The 18044-nt window shown below is 47.2% G+C and overlaps 1 protein-coding gene across 1 annotated transcript in view; it reads right to left on the bottom strand.

The window, feature by feature from the left end:
- The window catches only part of LOC116501385 (ceramide transfer protein-like), a 139236-nt gene extending 125054 nt beyond the window's left edge, over nucleotides 1–14182 (bottom strand). Inside the window, exons 1-4 of the mRNA XM_032206910.1 lie at nucleotides 14061–14182; nucleotides 7801–7814; nucleotides 7461–7536; nucleotides 3078–3093 (exon numbers count right to left, since the gene is read on the bottom strand). Coding sequence (XP_032062801.1) covers nucleotides 3078–3093; nucleotides 7461–7536; nucleotides 7801–7814; nucleotides 14061–14182 — 228 coding nt within the window. The remainder of the gene's footprint in view (nucleotides 1–3077; nucleotides 3094–7460; nucleotides 7537–7800; nucleotides 7815–14060) is intronic.
- Nucleotides 14183–18044: the final 3862 nt, after the last annotated feature.

Here is an 18044-nt window from a genome sequence, read left to right as displayed (position 1 = left end):
AGCCCCTCTGATATCTGAGGACAAGCTGGAACACAAGGGGGTTTAGGTCCTGCCAAACTTCCTTACCCTTTAACAGAACACCTCGCGACCATTTCCAGGCCCATGAAGGACAAGAAAATCACCAGGAACAGTCAGCATGGATTCACTGAGGGGATATCATGCCTGACCAACCTGATAAGCTTCTACAATGAAATCACCAGCCTGTTGGATGAGGGGGGAGCAGTGGATATTGTCTTGTTGGACTTCAGGAAGGTCTTTGACACTGTCTCCCATAAGATCCTCATAGAGAAGCTGTTGATGTATGGGCTGGATGAGAAGATAGTGAGGTGGATCAAAAACTGTCTCAAGGCACCGACACAGAGGGTAGTGATCAGTGGTGCTAAGTCTAGTTGAATACCAGGAACTAGGAGAGTACCCCAGGGGTCAATACTGGGTCCAGTCTTGTTTAACATCTTCATTAACGATCTGGATGATGGGGCAAAGTGCACCCTCAATAAATCCATGGATGACATGAAACTGGGGGGAGTGGCTGACTCACCAGAGGACTGCGCAGCCATCCAGAGGGACCCTGACAGGCTGGAAAGGTAAGCTGACAAAAATCTCATACTTCCCCCAAATGAGCGATGCTTGACCACATCCTTGAAGCAGGGCCTCAATGCACGTAGCTGTTGTTCAGAAGGACAGACATTTTCGCAATGAGAGTCCACCCCTCCCCTCTTCTTCCTTTTTCCACCTTTTATTTCTAAGTGTGACATCATATGGTATAGAATATCCCTTTGGTTGGTTTAGGTCAGCTGCCCTGGTGAAGTTCCTTTCTCACTTTTTTGCCCACCCCCTAGGAGGGTTAGAGAGAGTCCTGATGCTGTGCCAGCACTGCTCAGCAGCAGACACAACACTGGTGTGATACCAGTGCTTTTCTAGCTATAAGTGCAGAGCACAGCACTGTATGGGCTGCTGCAGGGAAAGTTAACATCCCAGCCAGACCCAGTACACCTGGTACATGCTGGGTCCAGCCAGCTGAAAAGCAGCTCTGTGGAAAAGGACCTGGGGGTCCTGGTGGGCACCAAGTTGAACATGAGTCAGCAATGTGCCCTTGCTGCCAAGAAGGCTAACAGTATTCTTGGCTGCATTAGGCAAAGTATTGCCAGCAGGTCGAGGGAAGTGATCCTTCTGCTCTACTCAGAATTGGTGAGGCTGCACCTGGAGTGCTGTGTCCAGTTCTGGGGCCCCCAGTACAAGAGGGACATGGACATACTAGAAAGAGTCCAACAAAGGGCCACCAGGATTAACAAGGGACTGGAGCGCCTCTCCTATGAGGAGAGTCTGAGAGAGTTGAGACTGTTCAGCCCAGAAGAGAGTAGGCTCAGGGAGGATCTTAATAAATGTCTACAAAAACCTGGGGGGAAGGTGCAATGAAGACAGAGACAGGCTCTTTTCAGTGGTGCCCAGTGCCAGGACAAGAAGCAATGGGCACAAACTGGAACACAAGAGGTTCTGTCTAAACATCAGGAAGCACTTCTTTACCGTGTGGGTGGCAAAGCACTGGAATAGGTTGCCCAGAGAGGTTGTGGAGTCTCGCTCCTTCAAAAGCCACCTGGACATCGTCCTGGGCAACCTGCTCTAGGTGTCCCTGCTTGAGCAGGGGGGTTTTACCAAATGACCTCCAGAGGTCCCTTCCACCTGTTATATATGTTCATCTGATTCGTGTCAGTATGGAACAGTGCTAGGGCCGCATGGTATGATGAATGTGACCTTTTGTCTTACATACCCTTGTATAACCACAAGTCTAAGAATAACAGAATGGTTAATGTATATAGTTCTTGTACCTTGCAAAGGAATTTGTGTCAGAAAATATTCCTCAAATCTATGAACCTGTTTGCTTTTGTTATTCTGAACTCCTATTTCTAACAGTTACAGCCTTTTTTTTTGTCTTCTTCGAGATTGACTTAACAGAATCACAGAATCACAGAATTTCTAGGTTGGAAGAGACCTCAAGATCATCGAGTCCAACCTCTGACCTAACGCTAGCAGTCCCCACTAAACCATATCCCTAAGCTCTACATCTAAACGTCTTTTGAAGACTTCCAGGGATGGTGACTCCACCACTTCCCTGGGCAGCCTGTTCCAATGCCTCACAACCCTTTCAGTAAAGAAGTTCTTCCTAACATCTAAACTAAAACTCCCCTGGCTCAACTTAAGCCCATTCCCCCTCGTCCTGTCACAAGGCACGTGGGAGAACAGACCAACCCCCACCTCGCTACAGCCTCCCTTGAGGTACCTATAAAGAGCGATAAGGTCGCCCCTGAGCCTCCTCTTCTCCAGGCTGAACAAGCCCAGCTCCCTCAGCCGCTCCTCGTAGGACTTGTTCTCCAGGCCCCTCAACAGCTTCGTCGCCCTTCTCTGCACCCGCTCAAGCACCTCGATGTCCTTCTTGTAGCGAGGGGCCCAAAACTGAACACAGTACTCGAGGTGCGGCCTCACCAGAGCCGAGTACAGGGGGACAATCACCTCCCTAGCCCTGCTGGTCACACTGTTCCTGATACAAGCCAGGATGCTGTTGGCCTTCTTGGCCACCTGAACACACACTGCTAGCTCATATTCAGCCGACTATCCACCATCACTCCCAGGTCCTTCTCTGCCTGGCAGCTCTCCAACCATTCCTCTCCCAGCCTGTAGCTCTGCTTGGGGTTATTACGCCCCAGGTGCAGGACCCGGCACTTGGCCTTGTTGAACTTCATGCAGTTGACCTCAGCCCATTGGTCCAGCCTATCCAGATCCTCCTGCAGAGCTTTCCTACTCTCAAGCAGATCGACACACGCACCTAACTTGGTGTCATCTGCAAACTTACTGAGGGTGCACTCAATGCCCTCGTCCAGATCATTGATGAAGATATTAAAGAGGACTGGCCCCAGCACCGAGCCCTGGGGGACGCCACTAGTGACTTGCCTCCAACTGGACTTGGCTCCATTCACCACGACTCTTTGGGCCCGGCTATCCAGCCAGTTTCTAACCCAACGAAGCGTGCGCCAGTCCAAGCCAAGAGCAGCCAGTTTCTTGAGGAGAATGCTGTGGGAGACGGTGTCAAAAGCCTTGCTGAAGTCAAGGTAGACCACATCCACAGCCTTTCCCTCGTCCACCCAGCGCGTCACTTTGTCATAGAAGGAGATCAGGTTCGTCAAGCAGGATCTGCCTTTCATAAACCCATGCTGACTGGGCCTGATCACCTGCTTGCCCTGCAAGTGCTATAACACTGCTATAGGTGTGACTGTCCCTGTGAATGGCTGGTGAGGAATGTTTTAATTACTCGTGAAGTGTCAATAAGAAAGCTATTTGTGTTTGTATGAAGTCTTTGATGTCTGGGGGTTTCAGAACAACTGATAACAACTAGTGACTGTTATGGGATACTATGCAAGCCTCTGATATCTGGCCAGGTGGCCAAGAGATTAAGGAGAGAAAAAAAAGAAGCTGAAGGACGGCTAGGAGACAAAACTTGCAGGGGGCGCTGTGTAAGCTTGACATGCTGCCAAGGAGTACAAAGGGGAAGGACAAGAAAAAAACTTGGAGGAAGACTACGAGCCTTCAGCATGAAAGAGACCCCCAGAGGGACCACTGGAGACTGATGCACATGCTCCAGTAGGAGGGACTGGACCCCGGAAGCTAATTATAATAACCTATTTTTTTTAGAAGTAGTAACGAATATGTATCAGCCTAGGAGTATAAAAATCAGCTACTTGATGTGGCTGGTGTGCGTCCTGGTGGAGCGGAGACTCCCGGTGCACCCAGCGCTGTTTGCTTACCTCTATTCCTTTAATAAATCCTATTTTTTATTTAATCCTACTTTGGGACTGAGCGAATTTATAACACGCCCTAAACAATTCTGTGATTCTATGATTAGACAACCAATACAGGCCCACAGAAAATAATAATCACCTTTCTTTAGTTCTCTCTCAGACAGTAACGTCACTACCATAAATGTGACATAAGTATGAGGCTGTTATCTATCTAAGCATCACTGATTCACAGTTATTAACAAAACAATGCTTTGTACTGCTATGAAGATAATTGCAGCTTGCAATACAACAGTGTTATACACTATAGTATATACAAACCTAGTGAAGACAAACATTGTGTTCACTTAATTCAGCAGTACAAAACTACCCCTGAAGCTCTGACATATTTTTTATTGTTTTTGAGATGCCAATATTTTTTTCAATACAAGAAAGAAAAAAATAGTATAGCTGTGTCGTCAAAAGAACAGCCGAAGTCATGACATAAACCAATACGGTTAGATCATGCTCTCCTTATTACACGAATAGACTGATTCTTATAGCAATCTAGCAGGGGCAGATAGCGTCTCACAAAAGATTATTGGTCAAAAGCACTCAGACAAACAACAACAAGAAAACAATCCCACCTGCAAGAAAACAACCCCCTTGTGGTTAGCAGTCACGTAGATCCCGTCCTTGAAGGAAGTGCCAGCTGCTTGCAACAATATTTTTAATTCCTCAACAGGGCGATAAGGGAACATCATTATGGCAACTCCTCATAGTCGTCCTGGTAGCTTGGTTTGCTCAGCTGCAGCAAGTCATGGCCTCCTTGCTGTTTCAAAAATTCCTCAACCATTCCCCCTTTTTCTTTTTGAGCAAACCAAGCCTGATGTAACAGTTTTGCAAGTAACTTTTTAACCACATTTATCACAATACAACATGCAGTGATAATTAACACCACAATAAACAGAAGCCTTAATCCCTCTTTGATTAATCCCTGTAACCATCCAGGCATCGTCCCAAACAAGTCAGTGAGCCATTGATCGAAAGGACTAATATTGTGTTGAATCTTTCCCATGTGCTCCTTCAAGAAAGTAATGGATTTGTGAATTGACTCACTGTGTTCAGAAAGGTTCATATAGCACATACCCTCAAAGTCCTCACACCCATGTCCTTGAGCCAAAAGCAAAAAGTCAATAGCATCTCGATTCTGTAAAAGTGCATGTCACAGACTATTTTGATCTAGTAACATCTCAAGTATTTCTGTCGTGGCATTAGCTTGCTTCTCGGCCCAGCATGTCAATTTTTCTAAATTATTAAGCGCGTCCGCAGCTGCTGCTCCTGGCATGAAAAGTGCTAATGCCGCTCTAGCCGCAACCCCAAGCAACTCCACATTATCATTGCAATCTGGTGTGAGCGATGCCCGTTTATGTCTAGTGATCTTACGCAACTGTGACAAGCTAGGAGCAAATATAGTAAGTTTACCTAAGTAACATGGACCTCCGATAGCATTTGCATTATACCTTGCCAGACCCTATCCCTGCAAATAAGAAAAACATCAGGAGGTAGTGCCATAGCTGTACAATTATTCCAAATGCTATAGTTGTTACCCCTTGTCTCCGCGCCATAGGCCCCCAAACCCTGCCTAGCAGTGTCATTGCAACCACAGGTGTTATTTGTATTTCTGTACCTGTATGGGCCTTCTGAAGTCACATTTGTCCACCCCACCCTATTAGATTGTGTTTTTTGAAATGATTCAGTTTTTGCTGTAAATTTCCGAACACAAAACATGTTTGAGTCCAGTTCTGTGATGTGTTCCAGATCCTCTGAGACCCAAGTAACTGTAACTCTTGTGGATCCCAGGGCAACGAGACATTAAGCGAATTTATCAATTTCGCTGAACATGCAGCTACAGATGAGGCACTGCAGCAATTGTTGGTAGCATACTGGCCAAACTCAGAAGGGTCATACACAAATATACCTATGAGGCAAGTCCTGAATGGATCCGTGGACGATGCCATGGACAGACAAAATTCTGATATACCAGTCTGATTAGCCCATGTCACCCACAGATTTCGTCGCGGCTCGAACTTTGTCATGAGCGCAAGCCCTGATGGCAGTATTAGAATCACCATCAGCAACTTCCCACTTGCTGCACCTGCATCAGTGTACACAGTACAGCCCACCACTGGTCGGGATGAGAGTCGTGGTACTACCTGCCATTTATATGATCTTATAACGTGCTAGAGAGGCCCCTTTGGAGTTCGGGAATGTACCAATCGTGGGTAACCTAACACAGCTTCTTGTAGCAGTATGGACTGCTGTAAACACCATTCCAAATGATTCCGAGCCATCGGCAGACTAATGTCTCTTGGTTCCTGCCCGCTGATCTCAATACTCCGAGAGCAACCCTTACATACTAACTCCGTGATAGCTTCCGCCGATGTTTGAACACTCGTTTTTGGCTGAATCGGCAGGAAAATCCACTCTAGGACTCAAAAATCCTGTCCTATCATTCTGCTCTTGCTATCTCCTGTTTCACTTATGCTATTCCTATTACCAGTGCTGTTAACGTCAGTGGCATCTTCCTGATACTGTTTCTGTCTTTGTCTCCCCTTACTCTCCCCCTTTTCTTTTTGCCACTGACCAAGCACCACAAATGGATGAGACACGATTGCTAACTAGTAAGGAGAGTGCAACTTCTGTTATATGTCTGCAAGCAGCACCAGCTGCAACCTTAGAAACTATTTGTGAAGGAGCCTGCCGTTGCTCATTGGTTAATTTAACCTCCTGCTCTGCACTTCTTCCTCGCAATAAAGGTAATAATATAGCTAAGTCGTCATTAGTAATCCCTACAATGTGCTGAACCCACTGAATATTACCCAGGAATGTTTGTACATCTGTCAAATTATGTAACACCGTAGATATATCAGCTTTCTGTGGATGAATGGTAGAGTCTGATATTTTCCATCCTAAGTATAGCCATGGCAGTTTCCGCTGAACTTTCTTTGGGGCTATCTTCAACCCTTTTGCTTCCAGCGTATTCTGAATAAACTTTAAATCTCAATCCTGGAAGCATTCTGGCCTACAAAACAGAATGTCATCCATATAATGGTAAATAATTACATCACACCATGCCGTCCGAATTGGTTCTAATGCCCAGGCCACATATAATTGACATAATGTAGAGGAATTCTTCATACCCTGTGGAAGCACTAGCCATTCATAGCGCTTTGCCAGGGCCTGTTTGTTAATGGAGGGTACCGTAAAAGCAAATCTCTGGCAGTCCTTTACAGCCTGTGTCACCACAGCTGCTTGCCTGGACTGATCAGCTCTCTCTACCCTTTCCAACGTATCCTCTACCAGTGTGGTTCTCAGCAGTGTAACTAAGATGTTTTGAGTGTTTGGGTTTGCATTATCAAACACAAGCATTTTAAACATACTGCTTTTAGACTCCACTGTTAGATCAGGATGATCAGCAATTGCTGCCCACAACCGATCGATAAATTTAGCATATGGTTCCCCAGCGGCCTGTTGTACTGATGCGAATGGAGGTGCTTTCTTTACCCCTGGGAGACTAAGAAGAGCCCTCAGTGCGAGCTGTGCAGCTGTTTGGTGAATAATCACAAGGAACTGCAACTGAATCTGGGTATTGAGATAAGGACCCGTCCCTGTTAACATCTCTGCAGTAACCCCATACAGAGGGTCCCCCGGATGCCGCAGTCGACCCGCTTCCCCCTGTGGAAACTGCAACCATTCCCTTTCAAAAAATAACAATTGCGAAGGAGTTAACAATAAGCGCGCCAAGTTTTGGCAAAGTGGACACATTAGGTCTGCCTGGAAAATCCACTGAACTATCTGTCGAGCTGCCTCAGATTGCAAACTGTAGTCGGTAACCATTTTTGAGCTCATTGTAAAAGCTTCCAATCATGTGGCTGCTACGACCTGGTGCCTTGAGCAGGGTCGACAATAATAGGACAGGCTAAAGATGCAGTGTTCCACTGTCCTTCTATGATGGCATCGCGTATCACACCGGACCACCTGTCCCTCATTGGTGGTGATGTTGTTGTAGCCACGGATAATGAGGGACGCGGCTCCAGGGGGGCAGACGAGAGAGGACGCTCCTCCGAATCCATAATTTTTAAGTACTCCAACTTTTCTAATAATTCTTGGAACAGATCCTCCACTGAAGGTCGATTCTCAGAAGCTGCTGCTGCACCTCTCATTGGCAAAGCATCCTAAGTGAATTTATTGCTGCCTGGCAGCAGCGCGGATGCTGGCAGCGCAGCTTTGTCAAGATTTTCCGGTGCGGGGGGTGGGGAGGGCAACCCCCACTCCCCATCAGCACTCTGCTCCAACAGTCCCATAGTTATTTCTGCTGCTGATTCCTTTATTGAAGAGGTCATACCCCGAACTGGGGTGGGTGTGGGAGCCGACGATAAGAATTGTACCGGCCGCATTCCTGAGGTCTTAGGTTTTGCACCAGGCATTCTGTCGGTCCCAGGCGGTACTGCGAGAGCTTGCGCCATCGCCATCACCACCTGCTGCTCGGCTTTCATACCACACAGCGCATTAATCACTGTCCCCCACGTCCCACTTTCTTCTTTATCCAGCTTTCCACTTGAGATGGCTTTACCCCATAAGCAATCTCCTACCTCCCGCCACTCTTCTGGGCTAAACATTAGAGGGATTTCCTTCAGAAAACCCTCCTTCTGGGCCCAATGCACCAAGTCCTTTATCTTCTTTACATTGCAAGATACACCTCTCTTAGAGAGAATACTAGAGAAGCTGGATAGCTGCTTCCTCCTCCATGGTTACCCTGGACGAGCTGCAGGGTCGCGATCCCCACCCCTCTACTGTGTGCCAACTTGCCTCACAGCGCTGCTCGTCTCCCGTCTTCACTGATGCCTCTGATCTCCTGTAGAAGTTTTGAACTCTGGCTCAATCTCCGATGTCCCACGTCTCATCTCATCAGTGTTCCGCATCCCTCCGCGTCTCTCTGCGTTTCACAGTGTTCAGGCGCCATTTGTTGCAGGAAGGACAGCCGAAGTCATGACATACACCAATATGGTTAGATCATGCTCTCTCTATTACCCGAATAGCCTGACTCTTATAGCAAATTTAGCAGGGGCGGATAGCGTTTCAGTTGGGCAATAAGGGAACATCGTCATGGCAACTCCTCGTAGTCATCCTGGTAGCTTGGTTTGCTCAGCTGCAGCAAGTCATGGCCTCCTTGCTGTTTCAAAAATTCTTCAACATGACCCAAACTGGCCAAAGGGGTATTCCAAACCATCCGAAATCATGCTAAACAATATATAGGGGTGGCTAGCCGGGACTGGGGGGCCAGCTGCTCGAGGATAGGCTGGGCATCTGTCAGTGGGTGGTGAGCAATTGTATTGTGCATCACTTGTTTTGTACATATTATTATTATTATTATTTTATTTTCTGTCCTAATAAACTGTTTCTATCTCAACCCACAGGCTTCAGTTTTCTCCTTTCTGTCCCCCATCCCAGAGAGGGAGGGGGGAGGGTGAGCGAATAGCTGCGTGGTGTTTAGTTGCTGGCCGGGTTAAACCACAACAGTCCTTAAACCACATGGGGCACTAAGGGTTGAGATAACGACAGATCTGACTAGAGTGTGTTAAAACAAGATTCTCATAAGCATTACATCAGTTTAATATTTACTAATCAGAATGATGATTTTTCTGAACTCAAGTTTGCTGTGCCTGTTTTCTAAATTGAGTTATATAGCACATTAGTGTCTGTGTTCACTGTTGTGTTGCTTATCACTTCATACAAATGAGCTCGTGATGGAGGGGTGGACCTGAGCATGGACACTATAGCATAGGGTATTCATGACTGTGAAACATGTGCTGTAATCAAGGAAGCCCAGTGGTTAAAGCCTCTTTGGTATGGAGGACGATGGCTGAAATATAAATATGGAGAGGCCTGGCAGATTGATTCCATCACACTCCCTCAAACCCGCATCAGCAAGTGCCACGTACTTACCATGGTGGAAGCAACCACCGGGTGTCTGGAAACATATCCTGTGCCCCATGCCACCACCCAGAACACTATCCTGGGCCTTGAAAAGCAAGTCTCATGGAGACATGGCACCCCAGAAAGAATTGAGTCAGACAATGGGACTCATTTCCAAAACAACCTTATGGACACTTGGGCCAAAGAACATGGTATTGAGTGGGTGTATCACATCCCCTATCATGCACCAGACTCCGGGAAAGTTGAACGATACAACGGACTGTTAAAGACTACATTGAATGCAATGGGTGCTGGGACATTCAAAAATTGGGATACACATTTGGCAAAGGCCACCTGGTTAGTCAATACTAGGGGATCTGCCAACTGAGCCGCACCTGCCCAATCAATCCTGTTACCTACTGTAGAAAGGGATAAAGTTCCTGTAGTGCATGTAAGAAACATGCTGGGGAAGACAGTGTGGGCTACTCCTGCCTCAGGAAAAGGCAATCCTATTTGTGGGATTGCTTTTGCTCAGGGACCTGGATGCACTTGGTGGGTAATGCAAAAGAATGGAGAGGTCCGGTGTGTACCTCAAGGGGATTTAATACTGGGTGAGAATAGCCCATGAGTTGAATTGTATTATGTTAATTATTATCTAATACTGTATGTCAGCACTATCATGATTGCTATATGTCAATGTTCTATTAATAGTATCACTGTAACAGCCACACAGATAATGATGAATGAGTTTTGATAGAATTGGACAAGCACAGAGATGTGATAGAACGAGAACAGGCTTCAACTTGTGATGATCCAGCACCACACACCATCTCTTCTGCCCTGAAAGACTGCTGTGACAGATGATCCCGAGGTCAGTCACGGACTATGCAAACTCAGTGGACATTCTATGTACCACTGATGAAAATGATGATTAATTGGAATGTATTGGAAAGGGTATAACCTGAGCTTGACATAAATGGTATGGAATAAGGGGTGGATAGATGTCCTGGTTTCAGCTAGGATAGAGTTAATTTTCCTCCTAGTAGCTGGTAGGGCTATGACATGCTGATGTTTTAATTGTTGCAAAGCAGTGCTTACACCAAGCCAAGGACTTTTCAGTTTCTTGCTCTGTCCTGCCAGTGGGCAGGCTGGGAGTGCAGCAGAAGCTGGGAGGGGACAGACACAGGACAGCTGACCCAAACTAGCCAAAGGGGTATTCCATATCATCTGATGTCATGCTAAACAATGCATAGGGGTGGGTAGCCAGGGTGGGGGGGCCGGCTGCTTGGGGATAGGCTGGGCATCGGTCAGCGGGTGGTGAGCAATTGCATTGTGCATCACTTGTTTTGTACACGTTATTATTAGTAGTACTATTATCATTATTATTTTTCTTTTCTGTTCTAATAAACCATCTTTATCTCAACTCACAGGCTTCATTTTCCTGATTCTCTCCCCCATCCCAGAGAGGGAGGGGGGAGGGTGAGCGAACGGCTGTGTGGCATTTAGCTTCCGGACGGGTTAAACTACAACATACTCCCCCCAAAGCATCTGTGGGCACCGATAAGCCCACTCCAGAGCAAGTACACCTCAAAGAATCTGTGGTCATGGAGAAGTTTGTGCCACAGCAGGTACACCTTGCAGTCTCTGTGAATAAGACTACAACACAGCAGGTGTCTGAAGGGACAATCCCCAAAGGATTGTTATGACACACGGAGCCCAAAGTCATGGACTAAAACTCATACATTATAGAAGGATGGCCCATAGACTAAGGGAATTATATCTGTGTGTATATATCAGAAGACAGGAAAGGTAATGTTGATTAATTGGGATGTATTGGAAAGTGTAGGACCTGAGCGTGATGTAAATGTTATGGAATAAGTGGTAGATACTGTCCTGGTTTCAGCTGGGATAGAGTTAATTTTCTTCCTAGGAAAAAAAAAATAAATAAAAAACATGGGGAGTTGGCAGGGGGACAGGGACACAGACATCAGGGCTGCTGCTGCTTGGGGATTGGCAAGCAATTGTATTGTGCATCACTTGCTTTGTATATTTTTATTGTCATTATTATTTTCCCTTCCTTTTCTGTCCTATTAAACTGTCTTTATTTCAACCCACGAGTTTTACCTTTTTTCCCAATTCTTTCCCCTATCCCACTGTGGAGGGAGTGGGTGAACATCTGTGTGGTGCTTAGCTGCCTGCCCTGTTAAACCACAACATGACACAAATTTAAAGGCTCATTAAAGTATACTGGGTAGAAAAAAAGGTTTTAGCAGACAAAAGACCATTGATTAAAGCATCTGGATTCTTGTGCATCAAGACAGACATTTCCATGTCAAAGTTCATTGTTTGTATCCACCTTAAAATTGTGAGTAGGAAATATAGTGGTGAAAAGTATAAAGTTTTGAAACATTTAGAAACCAGTAAAATGTACTTCTAATACACCTCTTACCAAATTACTCCATTTCCTTCAAATCTCTTTACTGAAAGGACGAAAGAGCTGAAACATTACTAAGCATACAGAGAACTGCAGCCTATTTTTAATGATTTACAGTATTATTAAACACAGTAAGTTTTTAAAACTATTTGCTTAGTACAAGTTTGGTATGCTACCATTGAATTTTAATCATCTCACGTATTATTGAGGCATCAACTAGCAAAATGTAAAGTTATCCATCACGTACATTCATTGCAACAAGTTCTACCATATTTGACTATTCAGATTACATCCCCTGTATTCTTAGAGCAAAGGCAGCATCAGCCATGCTCAGCATAATCAACTAGAAAAATATGAAGTTTGCACATATCCATGCTACAGAATTTCATAAGAAGACATGGTTTCACCTGCTACTCCAGTAAGAAACAGCACCCACTCTTAAAGTACTTATTTCACCAACATAAAAATCAATTACATTGCACATTTTCTAATTATTAGAATCATCTAATCAAAGGAAAGCTTCACAAAGAACAAAATCAAACTACACTACTAAATCAAAACATCACATTTTAACTGCTGTACCATCTCATGTCTGTGTCATCTTCTCCCTCCCCCATCCACTAGATGACAAGATCTCACAGATAAGAGCCAAGGCCCTCCTTTGCTCCTAACCATTCCTATCTCCAGGCTTAGAAACATTTTCAGACTGGTAAGAGGAGTTCACAGAGTCCCTCACAAAAAGCAGAAAATTGGCCTCATTATGACTGTTTTCTTAGCATCCAGGGCCAGTTTATGATCTCAGTATCCCATGACCTGTGCATTCTACACTGTCTGATGTCTGGCCTTATCACATAGGACAAGAAAGAAATTCAAAAATATAGTGCTTTAATTCTAGAGATATTGTAATATTATTCTGAAGATAGTTTCTGTAAAGTATTTCTGCTTTCAAACAGAATCAATAATGATTATAAAATATAATGCTCATTATAAATATAATGAGCAATTGTAATCAAATATACAACTTTAAAATTGTCCTATAAATATAATTTCCCAGTATTACCCAATGCATACTTTTCAAGTCCCCTTATTTCCAGTAATAAACGAACAAAATAAACGTTATTTAAAAAAAAAAAAAAAAAAAGGAAACAAACTTTAGTGCTGTTCTCCTTCCTCTCCTCCCCACTTCCCATACCGCTTGTTGCAGGGGTGTTTTTTCGCACTGTTTTGGTACTTGGACTTCTGGGAAGCGACGTGCGCACACACCACCATCTTTCAGGGGCTCCCTGGGAGCGAAGCTAGGAACCCTGGCCCCAGCAGCTCCCCGTACCCGGCTAGGAACCTGATGAACGGAGGAGACACCCTCCCTGCACACCCCTAGCCGTGCCCTCACGGATCATGATCTACAGAAAACACAACAGGCAGTAGTAAGAAGGGGGCTGAAGCCGCTCCCACGGCTCTGCACTAGGAAGGGCTTCATCACGCCACCTTTCGGGGGTGGGTAAGGACGCCAGACCCTGGGCAAAGGCGGGGAGAAGGTAAGTGAGCCCCCCGGCCCAGCGGGGACAAATACATGCCGATACCCCCACCTGAGGGAGAGGGAGGGGGCGTGGGCGGTTGGCACCGAAGTGGCTCTACGGCAGGCTCCCCGCGGTCAGGTGGCAGCTGCCTCAACCGTGAAAGCACCTCCCGCCGGAGCGCCCGTGCTCGAGTACCCACCAGGCCTCTTCGTTGGTGGAGATGGGAGCCCCGGCCTGATCCTTCAGAGCAGCAGGAGAGAAGTGGATGGGGCTGACAACCCTCATCCAGCTGACCTCTAATGGGGGATGGGAGGGCGGGAACCCGATGTAGAGAGGGGAGCCAAGAGGCCGCTAGACATAGGCTGCGGTGAATGGGAGAAGCGCCTTACCTTGCTGAGCACCCCGCAGAGCTCAACAGGCAGCCCAAGTTCAGTCTCGGGGTCCCCTTCAGAGCCTGAGGAATTCCAACTCTGATTGTCCGACATGGAGACCTAAGCCGCAGCCACTGCCGAGCAAGGAAGAGTCGAGCAGCTCCCGCCCAAAGCAGACTCAGTCTCCTCCTACCGAAGGGAAGGGAGTGGCGGCTGGGGGCTAACCCGAGCGACATAGCTCCGCTCGCGCCTGCCAGTAACCGTCTGGCATCAAGACACAGAGACCTGAGCTTTCCTCTCAACATAACTCCGTGGCCTCAGCCTACAGCAAGAGCTACAATGTAGAGATGGCGAAGGGTGTGTGAGTGCGTGCTTGCCTACCACACACGCCACTCAGAACAGAGTGAAAGCTAGTACCATCATCATCTTACAAAAAGCTCCATCCCTCAGCCTCCTTCCTGGCCATGCGCTGTCTGCTGGGAGTTGTAGTTTTCCACAGAGTTTCTGGTCCCACCCCGGCCATCCAAACTAAATTAATTGTTCAGCATGATGTCAGATAGTATGGAATACCCCTTTGGCCAGTTTGGGTCAGCTGTCCTGGGTCTGTCCCCTCTCTCTCCCAGATCCACCTGCACCCCTAGCCTGCCCACTAGCAAGACAGAGTGAGAAGCTGAAAAGCGCTTGGCTTAGCGTAAGCACTGTTCTGCAACAATTAAAACATCAGCGTGGTATCAACACTATTCTCATCCTAATCCAAAGCATAGCATCCTACCAGCTACTAGGAGGAAAATTAACTCTGTCCTAGCTGAAACGAGGGCATATATCCACCATTTATTCCATACCATATATGTCATGCTTAGGTTCCACACTTCCTAATGCATTCCAATTAATCACCACTTTTCATATATATGTATATAAAATGTCCACTGAGTTTCTGTACTCTGTGACTGACTTCGAGCTCCATCTGTCCCAGCAGTTGTTTAGGACAGAAAAGATGGTGTGTGATGTTGGAACCAGAACAGGCTTCAACTTCTGACAATCCGTCATACCACTGTGCTTGTCCAATTCTATCAAAACTCATTCATCGTTATCTGCGTGGCTGTTACAGTGATACCATTAATAGGACATTGACATACAGCAATCACGGTAGTGATGACATACAGTATTTGATAATAATTAATTTTATATAATTCAACTCCTGGGCTATTCTCCTATTCTCAGCCAATATTAAATCCCCTTGAGGTACACATCGGACCTCCCATTTCTTTTGGAAGTGCATCCAGGTCCCTGAGCAAAAGCAATCCCACGAATGGGTTTGCCTTTGCCTGAGGCAGAAATAGCCCAGACTGTCTTCCCCAGCATGTTTCTTACATACACTACAGGGACTTAGTCCCCTTCTAGAGTACGTAACAGGTTTGATTGGGCAGGTCCAACTCAGTTGGCAGATCCCCTAGTATTGACTAACCAGGTGGCCTTTGCCAAATGTGTATCCCAATATTTGAATGTCTCAGCACCCATTTGTAGTGGGTTTACGTGGCAAGGTTTTGGTAGCAGGGGGCCATAGGGATGGCTTCTGTGGGATGGATCTAGAAGCTGTCCCATGTTTGGGAAGGGCCCCACTGCTGACCAGAGCCAAGCCAATAAGCGATGTTGTTTTGCACCTCTGTGAGAGCATATTTAAGACAGGGGAAAAAAACGCTGCGCTATACAGCAGCTGGGAGAGTGAGAGGAGTGAGGAAGTGCAGGTGCCAAGGTTAGTGAAGAAGGAGGGGGAGAGGTGCTCCAGGCGCCAGAGCAGAAGTCCTCTGCGGCCTGTGGTGAGGACCATGGTGAAGCAGGCTGTCCCCTGCAGCCCATGGAGTACCATGGTAGAGCAGGGTTCCATACTGCAGCCCGTGGAGGAGACCACGGTGGACCTGCACCGACGGAGGCTGCCGCCTGTGGAAGACCCCTGCCGGAGCAGATTCCAGTCCGGACCCGTAGCCTGTGGAGAGGAGACCACGCAGGAGCAGGTGACCTGGCAGGAGCTGCTGCCCGTAGGGGAGCCAGGTTGGAGCAGTTTTCTCCTGAGGGATGGACCCCGTGGTACGGACCCATATCTGGAGCAGTTCTGGAGGAGCTGCTGCCTGTGGGAAGCCCACGCCGATTCAGTTCATCAAGGACTGCATCCTGTGGGTGGGACCCTGCAGCACAGGGGACGAGAGTGACCGAGAAGGAGCGGAGGAGAAGAAGCTCTATAGACTGACCATAACCCCCATTCTCCTGTTCCCCTGCGCCGCTCGGGGGGAGGAGGTGGAAGAGGGTGGATGGGGGGGGAAGGTGCTTTAGGTTTCTTTCCTTTGTTTCTCACTTCTCTAGCTTGTTAGCAATAAGCAATAAATCACAGAATCACAGAATCACAGAACTGTAGGGGTTGGAAGGGTCCTCGAAAGATCATCGGGTCCAACCCCCCCACCAAAGCAGGTTCCTCAGGGCAGGCTGCCCAGGTAGGCGTCCAGACAGGCCTTGAATATCTCCAGAGAAGGAGACTCCACAACCTCCCTGGGCAGCCTGTTCCAATGCTCCGTCACCCTCACCGTGAAGAAGTTCTTTCGCATGTTGCTGCAGAACTTCCTGTGTTCTAACTTGCAGCCATTGCCCCTTGTCCTATCCCCACAAACCACTGAGAAGAGGTTGGCTGTTGCGAAGCACGGCCGAAAGCACGACAGACACCAGTTGAGTCAGATCATGCTGCTCCATTTTATTGCCCGAATAGCCTAACTTTTATAGTGAACTTTACAGGGGCGGACAGTGTTTTACACAAGATTATTGGTCAAGAGCACTCAGACAAACAACTATAAGAAAACAACCCCACCTGCAAGAAAAGAACCCCCCTTTTGATTAGCAGTCAGGAAAACAACCCCCTTTGTGATTAGCGGTCACGTAGACCTAGTCCTTGAGGCCAGCTGCTGGTAACAATATTTTCTGAGTTCCTTAATTGGGCGATGTGGGAGTCATTGCCATGGGAGCTTCTCACAGTTACTCTGGCAGCTTGGTTTGCTCAGCTACAGCAGGCCCTGAGATTTCTAAGGCCTACCCCTGGTTGCTTAAAGCAAGCTCAAATTGAACAATTGTTCCATGGGCACATGTCCTGTATGCCAATTCCCAACAGTTGGCTACATCCTTCTGTCCCCACCCCTCAGATATTTATATACACTGAGGAGATCCTCTCTCAGTCTTCTCTTCTCCAGGCTGAACAGACCCAGGTGTCTCAGCCTTTCCTCATAAGGAAGATGCTCCAGGCCCTGTATCATCTTTGTGGCCGTCCGATGGACTCTTTCCAGGAGATCCCTGTCTTTCTTGTACCGGGGAGCCCAAAACTGGACACAGTACTCCAGGTGAGGCCTGACCAGGCAGAGTAGAGGGGGAGAATCACCTCCCTTGACCTGCTGGCCACACTCCTTTTAATGCACGCCAGGATCCCATTAGCCCTTTTGGCCACCAGGGCACACTGCTGGCTCATGGTCAACCTGTTGTCCACCAGGACCCCCAGGTCCTTCTTCTCAGAGCTCCCATCCAGCAGGTCATCCCCCAGCCTGTACTGATACATGTGGTTGTTCCTTCTCGGGTGCAGGACTCTACACTTGCTCTTATTAAATCTCATTTGGTTTCTTCCTGCCCATCTCTGTACTGGGTCTGGATGGAATGTTAACTTTCCCAGCAGCAGCCCATTCAGTGCCGTACTCTGTACTTGTAGCTGGAACAGCAGTGTTATCACACCAGTGTTGTGTCTACTGCTGAGCAGCAGTGGCACAGCATTGGGCCTTTCTCTAACCCTCCTAGGGGGTGGGCAAAAAGTGAGGAGAGAAACATCACTAGGGCAGCTGACCTAAACCAATCAAAGAGATATTCCATACCATGTGGTGTCACACTCAGCAATAAAAGGTGGAAACAGGAAGAAGAGGGGAGGGGTGGGCTCTCGTTGAGAAGACGTCGG

The sequence above is a fragment of the Aythya fuligula genome, chromosome W (assembly GCF_009819795.1).
Source record: "Aythya fuligula isolate bAytFul2 chromosome W, bAytFul2.pri, whole genome shotgun sequence".
Classification (NCBI taxonomy): domain Eukaryota; kingdom Metazoa; phylum Chordata; class Aves; order Anseriformes; family Anatidae; genus Aythya; species Aythya fuligula.
The sequence above is the reverse complement of the archived record's forward strand: the minus strand, read 5'-3'. Positions and strand labels throughout refer to the sequence as shown.